Raw genomic sequence first — 18,714 nt, 5'->3', positions numbered from 1 at the left:
AGTAGCAGAAATATAGTCAATTGCACCTATTAGGCAATAGAGACTGTTTGTGATTAGCTGGAAATCTCATTTCCTCATCTACCGAAGGGAAAAGCTGTTAGCCTTAATGATTCCACTAATTTGTCTCTCACAATGCCACATTTCCACAGAAATTCTTGTATAATCCTAAAATTGCTTTGTCCACATTTTGAAATTGCTTTGTACACATTTGCATTATACACACACACACACACACACACATACACACACACACACACACACATATATATATATATATATATATATATATATATATATATGCAGAAAAAAAAATGGTTTAAAAATTTTAACGAAATATTGTTTATGCTCTTTTAGTTCCTCTGTCTGAAGAATATCCGTACATTTCTGTCTGCATGCTGTGAAGCATTTGGGATGAAGAAGAGCGAATTGTTTGATGCCTTCGATCTCTTCGATGTTCGTGATTTTGGAAAGGTAATAAAAAAATCTAATCTAAAAAATCTAAAAAAAAATTATTGGTAGTTTGCCATTGGTAGTACCCAGCTGTAACCAATATTAACCCCCCCAAAAAATTCTTATAATTGTTACTGCGGTATAAAATGTCTATCGTTGGAGATTTTGCTATATTGTGCATATTGTGGTATGGAAATATATAGCACCATTGACACCTTAGAGTGATGAAATTCATGAATGAGAATATAAAAAGCGGGACATGCTTGATGTTAAAAATAGTAGGCCCAATATATCCTGAAAAGGAACTTGGTGCAGTGCTGCAGTGCCAAAGTGTGTGTACGGAAAGCACAAAAACTGGATGTGTATCAGTATAATGGATCCATGTGTTTTGGTCTTAAAGTGACAGCAGCCTAATAAACCTACCTGCTGCTCTGTGTCATTAAAGGGTTAGTTCACACCAGTAAGACCTTCGTTAATCTTCGGAACGCAAATTGAGATATTTTTGTTGAAATCTGATGGCTCCGTGAGGCCTACATAGGGAGCAATGACATTTCCTCTCTCAAGATCCATAAAGGTACTAAAAACATAATTTAAATCAGTTCATGTGAGTACAGTGGTTCAATATTAATATTATAAAGAGACAAGAATATTTTTGGTGCGCCAAAAAAAAACAAAATAACCAATTATTTAGTGATGGCCGATTTCAAAACACTGCTTCAGGAAGCTTCGGAGCATAATGAATCAGCGTACACTGATGAATCACTGTACACTGGATCTTGAGAGAGGAAATGTCATTACTCCCTATGTAGGACTCACGGAGACATCGGATTTCAACAAAAATATCTTAATTTGTGTTCCGAAGATCAACGAAGGTCTTACGGGTGTAAAACGGCACGAGGGTGAGTAATTAATGACAGAATTTTCATTTTTCGGTGAACTAACCCTTTAATGTGAATCAAACAAAAGAGAAAATAACTGCTCTTGACTGAATAACTGTTTTTTTTTAGCTTTAATAAGAATACATTTATATTTAATTCATGCAGTAAAGACTATGCAATATTTTATTTTTACATTTAATTATTAAATTTCTGTAGTAATTCTAACTACATGTTAAATAAACCTATTGTACCTGAAAAACTTAATTTGTTTAATTCATATTTTTGTTATATTATATTTGTCCTATTGTTTGTAATTTGCTTCTTTTTCTGCTTCTAACAGAAATGAGATAAAATAACACAAAATAACTATATCGTGATATGTATATGTTGTTATTGTGAAATAAAATTTCTCATATCGTGAAATAAGAATTTGGCCATATCGCCCACCCCTAATGTACACCATAACATATAACAATGATGCACTACACCATGAACAATAAACATATTTAATTAATGTATTCATATATTAATTTATATAATGAACATTAGTAATTTGTTTTATTAAGTTATGATGTTATTTTAAAATCAGAATTAGCTGTGAATTCATGCTGTTAATGAGACTAAAAACATTATTTGCCAAATGTAGGTCAGACAGTATGTATTGATAGAGGGGGGAGTGTGATTTGACTGACCAGTGAAACTGAGAATCTAATATACTGGACAGTTCTGGGGCTAGTTGCATAAACTAGTCTTGCAAGTTATTCATCATTTTTTAAGACTGTTCATAACTTTTTTAAGTCTGTTACATAAAAATGTAGATTGTTCTAATTTAATACCAAAAAGTAAGACTGATTATTACCCCTAACTAACTGCTAATTAATCATACTAGTTCTTAAGACGCAGTCTTAACATAATGGCTATGTTTATGCAACTGGTCCCTGTACTCTGAATTCTGCAGCATTATGATATGCATTATTATATTTAACCATGGCTAAAGAATAATCATAATCATTCTATGAAAATTGCATCTCTACACCAACATGTCTTTTTTACATCCCCATTTCCCATGCAATGAACATAATCTGTTTAATTTTTCTCAGAAAATGTAGCTGTCTTCCTGTTCTCACAGACACTTGTAAATGCGTGGCTGATGTGGTTGTGGTCTGGCCTCTGAAGGTGACCAGTAATAAATAGCTCATTTATTTTTCTACCTTTCCTGTACAACCTGTTGTACAACCTCTTTGTGAATGTTTAGACTGTCTTCGTATGGCAGTGTAAAGCAATAATTTCCTGAGCCACAGGAGTAACCAACTCCAGTAGCTTCCTCCTGGCATTTCTCCTTCTAGCAAGCGCAGTGGCTGATGGTCTGGCCTCATGTGGGGTTAAACACAAAGTGAAGCGTCATTTGTGCTGTGAGGGACAGCGCTGTTCTCACAGAGGAGTTCAGCTATTGTTTGACTGCACTCATATGACACATCTGCAGCGATGCAGAATCATTAGAACAGCCCTGTAGGGATGGACTACAGCCGGGAGAGCACTCCTGAAAGAACTGACTAATGCAGAGAACAGAAAAGCAGTGCAAACACCCCCAGTTTTTAAAGGCTTATAGCTAAGGGCATGTGTGTATGTTAATGGAGCTGAGGAGTGTCATTTGTTCAGCATATAATGGGCCTCATTTATCAGTCTAATGTAGAAACGTGCGTAGATCTGAGCGCAGAAATAATTTTGCAACAGGGATCACATGTGATTCATGAAATATTCGTATGCCTCCAATCCCATCGTATGAATGATCGTACTTTGATAAACGTGGCAGCTAAAAACAATCGCCATTTGAATGTCACGGCCCTAAAAATTCGCAGTTTAGAAGCCTTGCCCCTAGAGTTTACGACACGGAGAAACGTAACCCGGCCAAGAAGAGGAAGTAATCTTGTGAAAGAGAAATTGATCTCACTCCAAAAATACCTTGTAATTGCAAATGATTACATTAATTTATGTGTATATTAAATACTGGTAAATAAAACGAAACATTCACAAACATAAACACTATAGCCTAAGCTATTTTCCCCTCACTCCACAAGCAAATCCTTAAATTTAATGGTATTCAGAACAGAACAAGAATGAAAAATAAGTAGCTATAAATTATATATTAAACTATAAAATAAAATATAGTGGCATTCATTATAAACTACAAACATCAAGTCAAAATTAATTTATTTAAAGGGAAACTGAAACGGCATTGGGCTCACCTCTCTCATTCGGCAAGAATCCAAATGTTGCTAAACTATTATTCATTATGTAAACAAGGCTTTGTACTTAACTAGTGTTCCAATATTCACGTAAACAGCATCCTTCACATGCACAAAAATGTGTGTGGTTGGGCGCTGGGCTGATTTTTCAGTAGCAGGAAACTTTACTTCACACATCTGAAGCACGCACACAGAAAGCTGGCTGTCAGGTAGCGCGTAATGTGAATATTAAACTGATTTCTCTTACTTATTGCTACGTCTTAATGCACTTAAACTGTCAAATACATGCAAGGTTATGTCAAAAACACAAAAAGTTCACAAACACAGTCGGTAAACAGCAGGGAAAGAAATCGCATGTGTATATTAGATCTGTGTATTAAAGTGACAGAAGCGTAATATACAGTACCTACCGTTATATATGCTGTTAATATGACCATAAACAACAAAAGAAAAATAGATAATCACTCACTGCTCTTGATTAAATAACTTTAGTTGCTTTAATAAGAATACATTTCATTACACTTGAATGCTGCTGTTAAATGCTCTGGTGAGGAGATAAACATGGCGGACTGTGTACAGCTCACTCAGGGGAGGAGCTAAGCTAATAGGGCAGATTCCGTCGCCAGTCATGGGTGTGGCTTCCCCCTACTCTTAAGTAAGAGTAGGGGGTAATCTATAGAGATCGACCGATATATCGATTTACCGATATTTTTCCCTGCTTATCTGCTTTACTGTAATTAGTAAACTTTATTTAACATAACAGCCATTAACGCACGAATCAGATGTGTTACATAAATGCCTGAAATGTAGCTAGTTTATGCAGCTTGTCTCTAAGAAATAGAGACAAGCTCACGGAATCATGTAAGATAATCCGTCCTGTCCATTAGTCCTGTCCCAATAAGATGTAACTTTGCATGAATTAAATAATAGAGCCATGAATGAGCACATGTTGGAAATAAAGGCGCTGAATTTAATTCTCTCTCTGTTGTCTATGCTCATCATTAGTCTCGTGAAGTCGTCTGCATTTTGCTGTTCACTCAGCGGGTTGATGCTCGGCCACCGCATGTAACTTTTAACAAGATTCACTTGTTTAAAACACCGTAATTATATAAACATTTACTATATAACCATTAATTCGCTAATAAACATCCAAGTAAATGCAACTCTATGGAAAATAATTATTTATTATTTCCGCGAGCGATAGTTCTGTGTAAATGCATAGATAAACAGCGCTTTGTCAGCAGATATTTAATAATCTAGATTGACAAAAACATTATTAATAATTCTGATATAACATACCAGTTGAGAAATACAATAAAATATGATGTTTTGTTTGTTATATTCCAGTATTCCAGAGAATATTATTCAGTTATTTAACATTATCCAGCGAATTATTCTTCACTCTTTAGCCTATTAAACAGCTTATAAATCTACTAAAACTGTAGTTTAAAATGAAGTATTACATTTCTGCAAAGTTGATATGACTCCTGTCTTTAATTTATTTTCTCCATTTGAAAATATTAGACATTCTACATTTATTTTGCTTATTGTTAACATTAGTGTTGCTGCTGATGCTTTTTAAATAAGATTTGTTTTGTTTTCTATGCAAGGTACCGGTATCGGTTCCAAAAAATCAATATCGGTCGATCACTAATCTTGAACCGCTCGTTGGAGAGACTGTTTATGATTTATGGGGATTATAAAAAAAGGACTTGGTGGATTTTTTACAAACACTGTGGACCCACATCTGTGTTCAAACACCTTATAAAAGTGAATTTAGCATAATAGGTTCCCTTTAATTCAGAAAGGGTGCATTAAATTGATCAAAAGTGACAGTAAAGACATTTACAATGTTAGAAAAGATTTCTATTTATTTTCTATTTTCTGTTCCTCAAAGAATTCTGAAAAAAATGATCAGTTTCCACACAACACAACTGTTTTTTAAATGGATAATAAGGTTCTTAAGCACCAAATCAACATATTACAATGATTTCTATTAAAATCAATGAAAACTGGAGTAATGGCTGTTGAAAGTTTTGCTTTGAATAAATTACAATTAATAAATTACAATATTAAAATAGAAAACTGTACACTATATTACTGTTTTTATTGTATTTGTGCTTTAAATACATGCAGGCTTAGTGAACATAAGAGACTTTTTTCAAACACACACACACACACACACACACACACACACACATACACACACGTACAGGTTTGTTTTTGGTATCTTAGTGAGGACTTACAAATAACACATACATAATTAATTTTTAGCTAACTACTAACTAATTCTATATATATCATTTGGAGCTTCCCCAACACAAATGTGTCGCAATAAAGAATTGTTCACATTACTTCCCATTGCAGTGTTACAGACTGTAGTTGCTGTGTTTTGCCCCATTTATAGGTCTCTCTGTGTTCTCAAGGTTTAAGTTAATCCTTCTAAATAATCTTTGCCCAGCAGCAATCTACTAACATGAGTTTGCCTTGTAAGCATGCATGTTACATCCACATCCATTAAATCTTCTTTAAATGAAATTATTAAGTAACGACATGAAGTACAGCTTAGATTTGGCACTCTGAGTTGAAGTTATGTGCTTATTGTAGTATAAAGTAAAAGAAACTTTATAAAACAGATTGTTCAGACTGGTCTGGATTGGATGGTCTGCTATTCAAAGCCTTTGTAAAATGCTTGAAAACACATGACAAGTTGCATACTGTACTTTGCCCAGCAACTGCATACAGCCTAATGTTAGTATAATGAACTATATTACTCATAAAAGTAAAATACAACTGTATTACAATAGTTAACTATAGTTGCATTAAAGTTTTTCATATTGTTTTATAAAAGTAATAAGCCGCATGAGTTGCTAAAATGCTAAAGTGATTTGACCATGTGTAGATACTCCTCTTCACATGGTGCCTTAAATGACTGTAAATGTCTTTTTGTGAATGATAACTATAAGTTTCTTAAAATTGTTTCTTGAGTCACACAGGTGTTAATGTAGCTGAACTCTACTTTGCTTATGTTTTCATGAAGACCACACAGCTGTTTGGAGGTTGTATTTTCACTCTTTCTTACTTTTCATCTTCCTGTGCTGTTTCCTTAGAGACCTCAAGGCACGTCATCTTGTGCACGTCGTTGTTTCAATCACCTCATTTGACAATAGAGATATGGATTTACTACATGCCTTCCAGGGGTTATTATTAGGTTACTGGGGTATACTGACAATCAGATAACACAACCATATCAAATCAATAGGTTGTGGGAGTTTTGTCTTTACAATCCTAAAGCAATAGTGATTTACTGACACGATTTTATTTGCTTCACATATGTTTTGGATGAAAAAGTAAGTTCAGAAAATATATATATATATTTGTACATGGCCATATTATTTAGCTGATATTTGAAATCATGGTCCTGTCCAAATCCCAACTAGGCTAAGAGTTAAGACCACATTCAGATTAAACAGTGCTGTATTTTTAACTTCCTTCTGATGAACGTGTTAAACCAAAGAAGTACAGGAAAGCCATTGTAAGGTGACAAGACAGGAGGCATGATAGGTGATGGTTGAATATCAGGAACATTCAGATTTCTCAATTTTTATTATCCTTAATGTTAAAGTCATTAACATTATGAAATAACACAAATTGAAGGAGAAATAAGAATTATATTGTATCTAAAAAATTAAATTATATTTTAGATGCTACAAAGTAGCTACCAGCTTTGTCTAGAATAGAGCTCAGTACAATCTTGGCATGGTGCATCATGGGTTATTTTTTAAAGGCACAATATGTAATTTTCGCCGCTAGAGGCCGCTTATTCAAAACAAAGACGTAGCTTGATGACGCCTTGATTTCGTGGAATCATGGGAGGTGTTGTCTTCACGTCTACAGCCAGTGGAAAAGAATCCGACGAGACTTGGGCAGAAATTCACGGATGAGCTAATGTGTTAAAGATTTATTAACATTGCTGTAGTATGAATCAGGGTGTGGCTGAAGGGTTGTTGGAGCGGAACGAGGCCGCTGGAATGATTGATAATGAGAGACGAGCGCAACCCATGGCTCGAGAGACTTTTATTATGCAGCAGACGACCGCTTCCGCTTCTTCCGGTCAAGCGTATGTGGGGTAACGCAGTGCTGCTTTATCATATTAGATACATTTGTGTGATGAAAGTTGTTATAATGTTACTCAGCGGCTACTATGAGACACTTGTTGCACACTGCAGTAAGCTAGATCGATATTAGGTATGGTAAAATATGGTACTCGCAGTAAATCAAGAAAACCAGATTTAAACAATAATTCTTACTGTGCTGAGCTATATAACAATGATTAGTTTTTTGTCTATTAATTATCCAAACAGTTGCTCACCTGTCTAATAAAACACATAATATATGAAAGCAACTTTGAAACTTTGTTTCCATGGTTTCTACAAAATAAAACATATACAAAGTAAAACAGTGTCCTGGTTAAAATTGCTTATTTCTCTGGATTTAAACATTCTTGGAAACATTTGTAATAATGTAAGTACACAAGTCAACAAAGTATATAACATTGTTCTGGTGGTTTTTGGATATTTTAATCCAAAAATCTTACATATTGTGCCTTTAACAGTATTGAAGCAGTTCGTATGTCTGCTGGAAAATGGTTGGCTGTTTTCATTGACTATCTAGTCTAACTTGTCCAATAATAAAATAAATAATCAGATTTTAGTTTGTAAAGAACCTGTAGCTCAAACAATAGAGCATGGCGCTAACAATGCCATAGTCTTGGACTGGTAAAATATACACCTTAAATGGATAAAAGCATCTAGCAAATGCAGAAATATAATGCAAATGTAAAAGAAATTCATTTGTTTGCACAACTTCCATGTCATTTCAAAACTAGTTGCAAGCATTTAAACAAATTCCATCAACTGTTTTTATATTGAGATAATATGAAACTAAAGATAATCTTGCCTTCCACACTTGCCTTCACACTTAGTTTCTGAATTGGAATGTATGAATGCACAGTCTATTGAGATGCAGAATGAAAAGCTCACCTCTGCTGTGCTGCTTTATGGTGGAATTGAAATTCTGCTGCGGTCTGCCTGTAAAGCTGCAAAAGCTGCGACCTGCATCTGGCATCTTCGCTTTATACTGTATAGGTGACTTTTTTGCACTCCAAAGATGTTATTCGTAATGCAGGTTGTATTAGTAATAAGGTACCCAATCCATGGTTTTATTCATTCTTATACTTTTACTTTGTATACATACAAGTTACAAGGGAAACATAGATTTAGCTAAATTTGTTACTTAGGGATTTCTGTTGTTTCCATCTCCACAGAATGCCACCTGTGAAAGAGTTAAAATGCTACAAGCTTTATGCACTTTAGAATGCATGAAGTGAGAATGAAGGTAGATGACAACACATCTTATCAGCGGTGCGAAAAAAATAGCTTTCTAAAGGAAGCAGGGTTGGTTTTCAACAGGTGTTCTGAAGTGCGAGTCGAAGACCCAAATGGTGTGCTATCATCTAGATCTGTCTATTTGTACGTATTGTATTTGTGTGTATGCGTGCATGTGTGTTACCATATGGCAATCTGTACATGTCTGTGTGTGTGCACGAGTGTAAATGTGAGAAAGCAAGCCCACGTCACACACTAGCTTGGCATTGCAAGACCACTTCCTCTCCAGATAGTGCAGTGTCTCACTAATAGCATCACTTTTCATTGGTAGACTATAATAGGAATCACTTCTGCTTTTCAGCTAAAACAGTGGATTTAATATTCACCCTATTAGTTATTTTTATTTTTTTGTATTTCCCATTTCTTAAAAAACCTTTACTCACTTAAAAAGTGTCATATCACATTTTTGTTGTTACATATTTTCCCAGAAGACCATGTATAAATACTAATATATTACAATAAAACAAATATCAATAGCTTGTGAATATCAGCAGCCGACCTTTACAGTTCATGTGTCATATTTTAAATTGTTTTGTGATGAATGCAAGATTTACGAAGTTGTTGTTATTAAAGGATAAAGATTATGTTGGATGAACTAAATATAATTTATCACTTACCTATATTTATTTTATTATATTTCCCTCAAGACAACATATAAATAGTAATATATTTTAATAAAGTAAATATAATTTAGTGAACATTTTCTGCCATCTCGTTGACTCGGAATTAAATTGTCTGTTTTTTAACACTTATTTGTAAACATCCTTTTAACATGTGAAATGAGCAACAGCACTTTTACTTGAGCTGCAGATTTATTGTTGAGTATTAAATAGTTTTAACTAGGGGTGGGCGATATGGCAAAAATATCATATCACGATTTTTTTCAGGAAAATCACGATTCATGATTTTTATCACGATTCTTTATGTTGTTTTTACTATTTTGCAAGTGACTGAGCATTACAGCCAAACTAATTTCCCTATTTTAAAAACAAAGCCTTACAAAATAACAAAATATAAAATAAAATTAAAAATGTTAGACATTTAGGCCAAAGTGGCGAAGATAAAAATCTTTGTCATTATTTTTTATGTTATTTGTTATTATTTGTTATTAATTTTATTTTTGTTATTAAAAAAGAAGAAAAACATAGGCTACACATTATACAAATTAAATAAATAAAATGATTTATTTTTTCAGCTACAGTAGATGTATTTAACAGTAGCATTCAAGTAAAAAATTAAATGAACAAATATAAAAATATAACACTAGACTTCACTGTATAAATTATACATTGATTCTTAATAAAGCTAATGTATTAAAGTTCTCAGTCAAGAGCAAAAAGTTATTTTGAAGAATGTGACCAGACAGTTGCTGGTCCATAGTGACTATGTTTTTCCTACCATGGAAGTCAATAGAGACCAGCAACTGTCCGGCTAACCCACATTCTCCAAAATATTTTATTTTGTGTTCTACACAAGAAAGAAATTAATACAGTTTTGAAACAACATTACAGTGAACTATCCCTTTAAGGACAAGCGACCGCATGGTTAATATTAGGCTGCTCTGTCACTTTAAAGACCTGCACGTATATCTAATATACAGCCACGCATCCAATTTTCTCTCAAATGTTTACTTTCACTTTAGACATAACCAACTGTGTTTATGTAAACTTTGTGCGTATTTGAAAGTATTAGAGCAATCGGACTCTAAAGATAACTTAGTAATTTGGCGCTGTTTGACAGGCTTTTAGTGCCTGTGCGCTTCGCGTGAACGCGCTCTGAAAAACGCATGTCAGAACAGCGCATCAGCACGCGAAAGAAAAGTTTAACCGGCAAGGCACATGAAATAATGAACTTTTGTGGATTGAAGTGTCCCGCAAATATTACTCTACCGCTGCGTTAAAATGTGACGTGAATGTACGTTACGTTGAACAGTATGCTGAGACGGAGGCGCTGGAACTGCAACTGATAGAAAGCACTGTAGCACGATACTACGATATTTCTTCATAAGCAGATCATGGAGACATTTTAATCGTCCACGATCAAAAATCGTTATATCGCCCACCCCTAGTTTTAACAACTTTGTAAATCTCACATTATATCACAAAACACTTTAAAATGTGACAAACTGGGTAGGTCAAACTGAAATGATCAGCAATCTTGTTAAAAGTAAAATAAAATAATGTGTATATGTCTGAATGTTTGCAGATGTCATTTAAAGTTGCAGAACAAGCTGTTTGGCTAGCTTTGTTTCAATAAATGTCCTTTTTTTATGGAGAGAAAGTTCTGAAAGTTACAGTTTATTTTCATAATGTGTAATATATTGAACTCTTTTGTCTCAAAAGACCAAGGTATGAGACCATGTTTAAAAACAAAATGACTACAGATAAAGTAAAAGTCTATATATTCTAAGTGGACTAACCACTGACACACAATGTTTATCTCTAACTTGCAATATAAAAACACACTTTTGTCTTTCCAGGTCATCGACACTCTATCAAAACTCTCTTATACACCTACTGCACAACAGACAGGGATCAGGTGGGTTTGCATTTGCAAAATGAATCAGTTAGACATATTAAAGATCTTATTCTCTGAGCTAAAATAAGGGTTCTGTACTGATTTCACAGGTCATTCCCCACAGAGGAAAGCAGTGAAAATGAAGACATATACATTCATTTGGCAGATCTCATAGAGTAAGTTAAAGCTCTCTTAACATAATTGGGCAGTTTTTTTGATTGGAAGCAGAGTACTAATTTTGACTGAAACTCATTAGCATTTGTGGTTTTTGTCACCCACGTTTTGTTTCTGATAAACTCTAGAATTGAACAATTGATATTTTCAGTAATATATAAGATCCATAACCTACGCAAGCGTTGCGTGGAAGAAATGTGAAAGGCTGATTAATAGTAAGTGTGGAAACAGGAAGTTACACAGGAATTTGAGGCAGTGCACTGATATATTGCATTTAAAAACCAGTAGCCACAAAGTCTAAATTTTGACTAGAACTGTTGTGTAATTGTTAATATTTTAAAGCAATTTTGAAGTCCTAATCTTGAATGTGTTTGTGTGAACAGTGAGGAGCTGGAAGAAGATATTTATGACCCCGTATACGGAGATGTTGAGGGAGGAGAGGTGTATGAGGATCTGATGAGGACTGAGGCTGCTTCGTCTCAGGCGGTACTCAAATGACTCAATACCACACACACACACACACTCTCCCAATGCATCAAAGTGTTGATTTCCTTTGTAAAACACCTACTCCTACCAGAAATATAGTCGCTTTTTTGTAAGTATCTTTTTGAGTAAATTCACTGTAAACTCAAGAAGCACCAGTAAAAACATAACTTGTGTCTTTAAACTGTATGAGTTGCATTGTGACCCTTTAAAACTTCATTAGGTTGTGTTTTTAAAGCTTTTTTGGATAGCTTGCTGTAGTCTTCTCTCATGTTAGTGAGTTGTGTTGACAGAAACAGGCCGAGGTGGACATCAGAAGCTGCTGTCTTTTAGAGATCAAACAGACAGAAGCCAAATACACTGAGACTCTGGAGACCATTGAGAAGGTGAGATTCATATTCTCAGCATGGAGGATTTCATCATACCACGTCTAGTGATGGACAGCTGCTCCACTGTTGCCACACAATGTAGGATATAACTTTCTTGGAGCTTACTTTTTTTTTTTGTCTGTCTTAACAGTATTTTATGATTCCACTGATAAAATTCATCTCAGCAATAGAAATTGACAAGGTTTTCATCAATATACCAGTGAGTAAAGCTGACCACAATGTTTCTTTTTTAAAGAAAACAATGTCTAACATTCTACCTTATATATACATGTGTGTGTTTGCTTCACAGGACCTGGTTAAAGTTCACAAAAGCCTAATGGCCGAGATTCAAGACTCTGTTCAAAATAAAAATGCAGAAAATCTCCACCAGATCTTCATTACTTACAAAGACAAGTATAAAACCAGCATGTTCAAGCACAACACACTTTTCCTCCATAAAACATCCATAAAACAAGATAAAGTTGAAGAAACAAGACAAAACTACTTAAGCTAAGAAGACAGATGTTTACAGAGAATATATATTTTGAATTAAATCAATTTTTCTTAGTCCACTGTTATTCATTCATTCATTCATTCATTCATTCATTTTCACACAATTTATTTTGAATATAGTCTGCCAATGGGGTAAGAAAAATAAACTGAATGATAATAAAATTTTCCAAAATATTATTAGATTTTTAAATTTCATTTATTCAACATTTATTGAAAACTTAAACAAAGCAATCATATTGAGGAAAAAGGAATTAAATATGCAAGCGGTGACAGATTTTTCTGTAGAATCAAATTTTGTGGAAATCTGCAGAGCTTTCGTTGAATTTATGCAGGCCTAGTTAATATTTAATATTTCTAGAATGATATTACTAAGCACTGCTGATGTGTGTGTTTTCTGCTAACATTTACCCTGTCTGCTTTAGGCTTTTGCTTTATGGAAAATACTGCAGTCATGTAGAATCAGCCATTTCTCTGTTAGACTTCATCTGTAAGGAAAAAGAGGGCGTTCGACTGAAACTAGAGGTGCAGAACTATGTTTCATTATCTGTCATATTTGCAATATTACATTCTCATTTTATAATTTATTATGCGCTTTTCTCATACCCGAAGTACTTTTTATTGAGGTTTTGTAGATCCTTCTGTGTTTTCATATATCAGTTACTTTATGTTGCAGGAATGTTCAAAGAGAGCCAACAATGGGAAATTCACTTTGAGAGACTTGCTTGTGGTTCCCATGCAGCGTGTGCTGAAATACCCACTACTGCTTCAGGTACAGTAACATGCACCCATACACCCACGCAATTGTCATTATATATTGTCCTCTTCGAATTAACATTAGAGAAAAGCAAATCACATTTTTGAGAGCTTTACTGCATACAGTACTATGTTGGAATGGGCCTCTTTGATTGTCCTACTAAAATGGACCACATGGGGGCATCGTCTGGCTAGTTTTCTCTTCATCTGTGACCACTACACTACATGAACTTACAGAACTTGTCATCACCGCTGTAGGAAAGTTTTACTATCCTGTTTTGTGCACGAAAGACATTTCTGATAGTACAGGTTGCACAATTCAACACAATAAGTCATTATATTAAAGGGATAGTTCACCCAAAAATGAAAATTCTGTCATCATTTACTTACTATAAAGTAGTTCCAAACCTTTATGAATTTATTTGTTCTGCTGTACACAAAGGAAGATATTTGGAAGAATGTCAGTAACCAAACAGATCTTGTCCCCCATTTACTACCATAGTATTTATTTTTCCTACTATGATGGCAGAATTTTCGTTTTTGGGTGAACTATCCCTTTAAAGTCAGCATGAAACTGCAACTACAAAATGTTTTATGGGTAACACTTTACAATAAGGTTCATTAGTTAAACATTAGTTAATGTATTAACTAACATGAACTAACCTTGAGCAGTACATTTGTTACTGTATTTACTAATCTTTGTTAACGTTAGTTAATGAAAATCCAGCTGTTCATTGTTTGTTCATGTTAGTTCACAGTGCATTAACTAATGTTAACAAGATTTTAATAATGTATTAGTAAATGTTATAATTAACATTAACAAAGATTAATAAATGCTGTAGAAGTGCAGTTCATTATTAGTTCATGTTAACTAATGTAGTTAACTAATGAACCTTATTGTAAAGCTGGTTACCTGGTTAATTTAATTTCCATCCAACTAGATTTAGTACAGGAAGTCAGTCTCTATCTTGGTGTACTGACATATTTTAAAGGGATAGTTCACCACAAAATTAAATAATTTACTCACCCTTACATCATTCCAAACCTGTATGGCTTTTTTAAAAATTTATTTTTCATCGTATAATGAATGTCTTTGAGACCCAATGGTGGTTGGACCCCATTGAATTTTAATATATATTATTTTGTGTTAAAAAGTAATTTAATTTTGTAAATATCGGTGTATCTGCTTCTGTCCTTTGAGCTACTTTTTCGAAAGTGACCACTGGAGGTGCTATAACCAAACCATTTTTTAAAATGAAATGAAATGAATGAATTAATTTATAAGGACAGTGCACATTGATTAACATTTCTGTAAATGTGCAAGTAGTATTAGCCAATAGGCTAATTTCCTTTGTCAAGGTGTTAAAAGGACAGTTTATTTTGTCATATGTTTTGCTGTTAATTTGCAATAAATACCATGAAGGATAAATATAAATAAATGCAACATATGGGCGAGTAAATGATGATAGAATTTTCATTTTTGTGTGAAATATCTCTTTAGTTTAGTAAAGTGACCTGGCTTATTAAGAAATTAAAAAGCAAAGTCACTTTTACTAAATTATTTACTAAGAGATTTTTCACCCAAAAATGAAAATTCTGTCACCATGTACTCACCTTCATGTCGTTCCAAACTCATAAGACTTTTGTTAATCTTCGCAACACAAATGGAGATATTTTTTTAATGAAATCTAGAGATTAAAAAAATCTCAAATGTAGTAAATGGAAGCTCAAACATGCAGGCTTGAAGTTCGAAAACCAGTGAGGTACTTGCATTTCAAGCAGTTATGGTTGAGCTTTCTGCTCTATGTATGTTTGCTGATCACTGTTTAAATGTGAATAAAAGCCTAAATTAAATCTTTTTGTCATATAAAGGGATCATGTCTCTTCAGAAAACTTGAGTTAAACCACTAGATTACTATCTCTTTGTGAACGTTTTGAACTTTCAGAGTTTGGGGTGAATAGACTTTCAAAGGAGGGACAGAAATCTCTCAGGTTTCATTAAAAATATCTTCATTTATGTTTCGAAGATGAAAGTCTTATCGGTTTGGAATGACATAAGAGTGAGTAACTGATAACAGAATTTTCATTTTTGGGTGAGCTATCCGTTTAACTAGGCATTATATGTGAATAATATAATCATCAGTTACTACACTAGTTCATGCTAAAGTTTTGTAAGCGAGAGGTGTTTCACCACAGGATAGAGATGAGAACAGAAGTGAGTGGACAAGTGTTAGAGACGTGTGTCGCCACACACCTGCCAGCATGATACACACACACAAACATACACACGCAGTTTATCTGACACTCTGCCCCATGCAGCCCAGTTCTCAAACACATTGTGACCACTTCCTCTGGAATGACTCAAACATACTCTCTTTGTAGGATTGTAGCATGTCTGACTTTGCATGTTTGCAATTGTTTGCAAACATGCAACCCCCCCCACCAAACCCCCCCAAAAAAAAAAAAAATCAGATTTTTACAAACCCAATCTGAACCACATAAATATGTTGTTTCATATCTAATAAAATGAGAGTTTGAAAAATTGTTTAACTTTAAATGTTCAAATCATATTTCATGTAGTTTTTCATTTATGATATGATGCAACTGTAACATCATACCGGCATTCAGCATGTAATGAATGGGACATGAGTGAACAAGAAAGGAGTTTCAGACACTGCAGATTCACTATTATGTAAATATAGCAAATACAGTCTGACACTGATGTTGTTTTTCAATTCTCTCTACGTCTTGCATCTTTTGCCGTCGTGTTGATGCATAAGTCGTTACTATGGGAACTGATGTAGATATAGCATATATTGACTACTGTATGCTGCCTGAACAAATGAATCAGAATTCATCACTTGCAGTATGACAGTGCAGATTAAAAAAAAAAAAACAATTGGTATTACAAAGCTCATGGTGTCTTCCGAAGTACGGATCACCACTAGCAGTGAGTTTTGAGACCGAAATACAGATAAATGTGTGAAAGGAGCAGGATTTACTGGTAGATCTACAGGGATGAACACTGAAATCTCATTCATTCGTATGGTCAGTAATTGGGTCTCCATAAGCTCCTGCTCTTATATACCTCCAATATGTTTTGGAATATACACACACCTGAGTCTAGGTGCACGTCCACACACACGCATGCTTGAGCTTCCATCAAAGTCACAGCAGCGGTCTGGATCAGAATGTAAATCTGGAAAGAGTGCTGAACTTTCTAATCACCTTGTTTACTTGCTGCGATTGGGCTGTTTGTCTCTCTCCAGCAGCATTCGATTGCACTCTGAAAACAAATGCATGTTTCTGATGAGCTGCACAGATTTCACACTTGGAACAACACCATTTCTCTCCCAGCATGTTTGTGTGCTCGTGAGTCTGTTTGCACACAAATCCAAAGGCCAGATTTGTTTATCAAGTTAATTAGTTATGTTATAACGTGGATCTCAGAAGGTTCTGTCGATGCTTTTCTCCATACTATGGAATAAATCTGGTTCAAATCAAAATGTCCAGCATCCCCTCAGAACTGACCTGGTGTGCTCATTAGAAACCTGGCAGTCCTCAATTAAGTGGTCTAGACTCTTCAGAGTTTTGATGATGATGTTATGACCACATTTCATGACACAGAACAGAGCCTGAACATAATTCCGAGTTTCAATGACATATAAGGGTCATCCAAGATAAAGAAATGGATAAATCTTTTAAAAATCTAGTAAAAGAGAGTAGAAATATACTCTTTGGTTTCAAATGCTTTTTGAAAAGCTTGTATACATTTTGTCAAAAATATTTCATTTCTTAAAAGTCCTCAACACATGATTTGATTGACAAATGTTTTTCAAATATTAATAATCAGTGAATAACAATTGATGTGGGAGGAAAAACAAGATATTGTGGCCACGATTTGACTAAAATAAAATGAGGGGGGAAAATTAGTAGAACATGGTCACAATTTAACTAAAATGATGGAACAAATTAATAAAATGAAATATCATATTAGTAAGTTGTGCGAACAATGTCTTATATTTTCCCCCGCATGTCGTGTGTAGGTCTTTACTTTTAAAAAACAAATTCCTAATAAAAAATAATAAAAGATTATAAGATTCCAAAACTATAATTTCTTTTCAAGCAATGTACTGTTTTAATGATGCTTTTTTTTCCCATTATTGTGGTATCGAGACAATATCATTTTGATATTTTGACTTTATAGTCCAAAATTTTATTTCCGAAATTAAAAATATGCTGATCTAAAAAGAGATGTATTTAACTAAGCACTTTTTACTTTCACTTTTCCTATAGGAATTAGTCAAATATACTAATGACACCACTGAAAAGAGCAACCTACGAGTAGCCCTTGATGCCATGAGAGTAAGTATCAATTTCTTATGGAATATACAGCAAAAACATGCAGAAAGTACAGATTAACAACATTAAGTGCTTGTGAATGCTTTAACATTACAGTTTTTCTGAATTGCTAACACACAATTCATAAAACAATTCACAATTTTCTCACAACTATAAACACAACCTTGTAAGTACACACCAACTTCCACATCAAACTTCCACGTCAAAATCAAATATTTCAGTCAAAAACTTATTCACTTCTGTCAAAATCAAACTTTGGCCAAACAGATGACACACAAAACCTGCAAATACTACTTTTCCTTTACAAGAAGAAGAAAAGTTAAAGAAAAAAAGAACTAAATATGAAATGTGTATGCAACACAGTACAGTATACTGTCAATTACAGCAATACATCAAGAAATAAATTCTCCATCCTCTGCACCTTCAGCCAAATTTGAGGGTGTACATGTGCTACAGTTTACTGGACACAGAATAGTGAAATTTCTCTCATGTAAAGTACTGTTACTGTGTACTGTAATTATAT

The 18,714-nt window shown here is 34.1% G+C and overlaps 1 protein-coding gene across 5 annotated transcripts in view; it reads left to right on the top strand.

Annotated features, from left to right (window-relative positions):
* The window catches only part of vav3b (vav 3 guanine nucleotide exchange factor b), a 53,707-nt gene that overhangs the window by 2,273 nt on the left and 32,720 nt on the right, over positions 1-18,714 (top strand). For 4 of the 5 annotated variants that reach the window (XM_051911500.1, XM_051911516.1, XM_051911491.1 and 1 more), the window contains exons 2-11: positions 355-471; positions 11,501-11,559; positions 11,649-11,714; positions 12,096-12,198; positions 12,489-12,581; positions 12,715-12,783; positions 12,874-12,977; positions 13,499-13,598; positions 13,750-13,845; positions 18,126-18,194. In XM_051911500.1, the coding sequence (XP_051767460.1) occupies positions 355-471; positions 11,501-11,559; positions 11,649-11,714; positions 12,096-12,198; positions 12,489-12,581; positions 12,715-12,783; positions 12,874-12,977; positions 13,499-13,598; positions 13,750-13,845; positions 18,126-18,194 (876 nt within the window). The remainder of the gene's footprint in view (positions 1-354; positions 472-11,500; positions 11,560-11,648; positions 11,715-12,095; positions 12,199-12,488; positions 12,582-12,714; positions 12,784-12,873; positions 12,978-13,498; positions 13,599-13,749; positions 13,846-18,125; positions 18,195-18,714) is intronic. The other variant, XM_051911507.1, reaches the window with a different exon arrangement.

The sequence above is a fragment of the Ctenopharyngodon idella genome, chromosome 2, assembly GCF_019924925.1.
Source record: "Ctenopharyngodon idella isolate HZGC_01 chromosome 2, HZGC01, whole genome shotgun sequence".
NCBI classification, from domain to species: domain Eukaryota; kingdom Metazoa; phylum Chordata; class Actinopteri; order Cypriniformes; family Xenocyprididae; genus Ctenopharyngodon; species Ctenopharyngodon idella.
The sequence above is the reverse complement of the archived record's forward strand: the minus strand, read 5'-3'. Positions and strand labels throughout refer to the sequence as shown.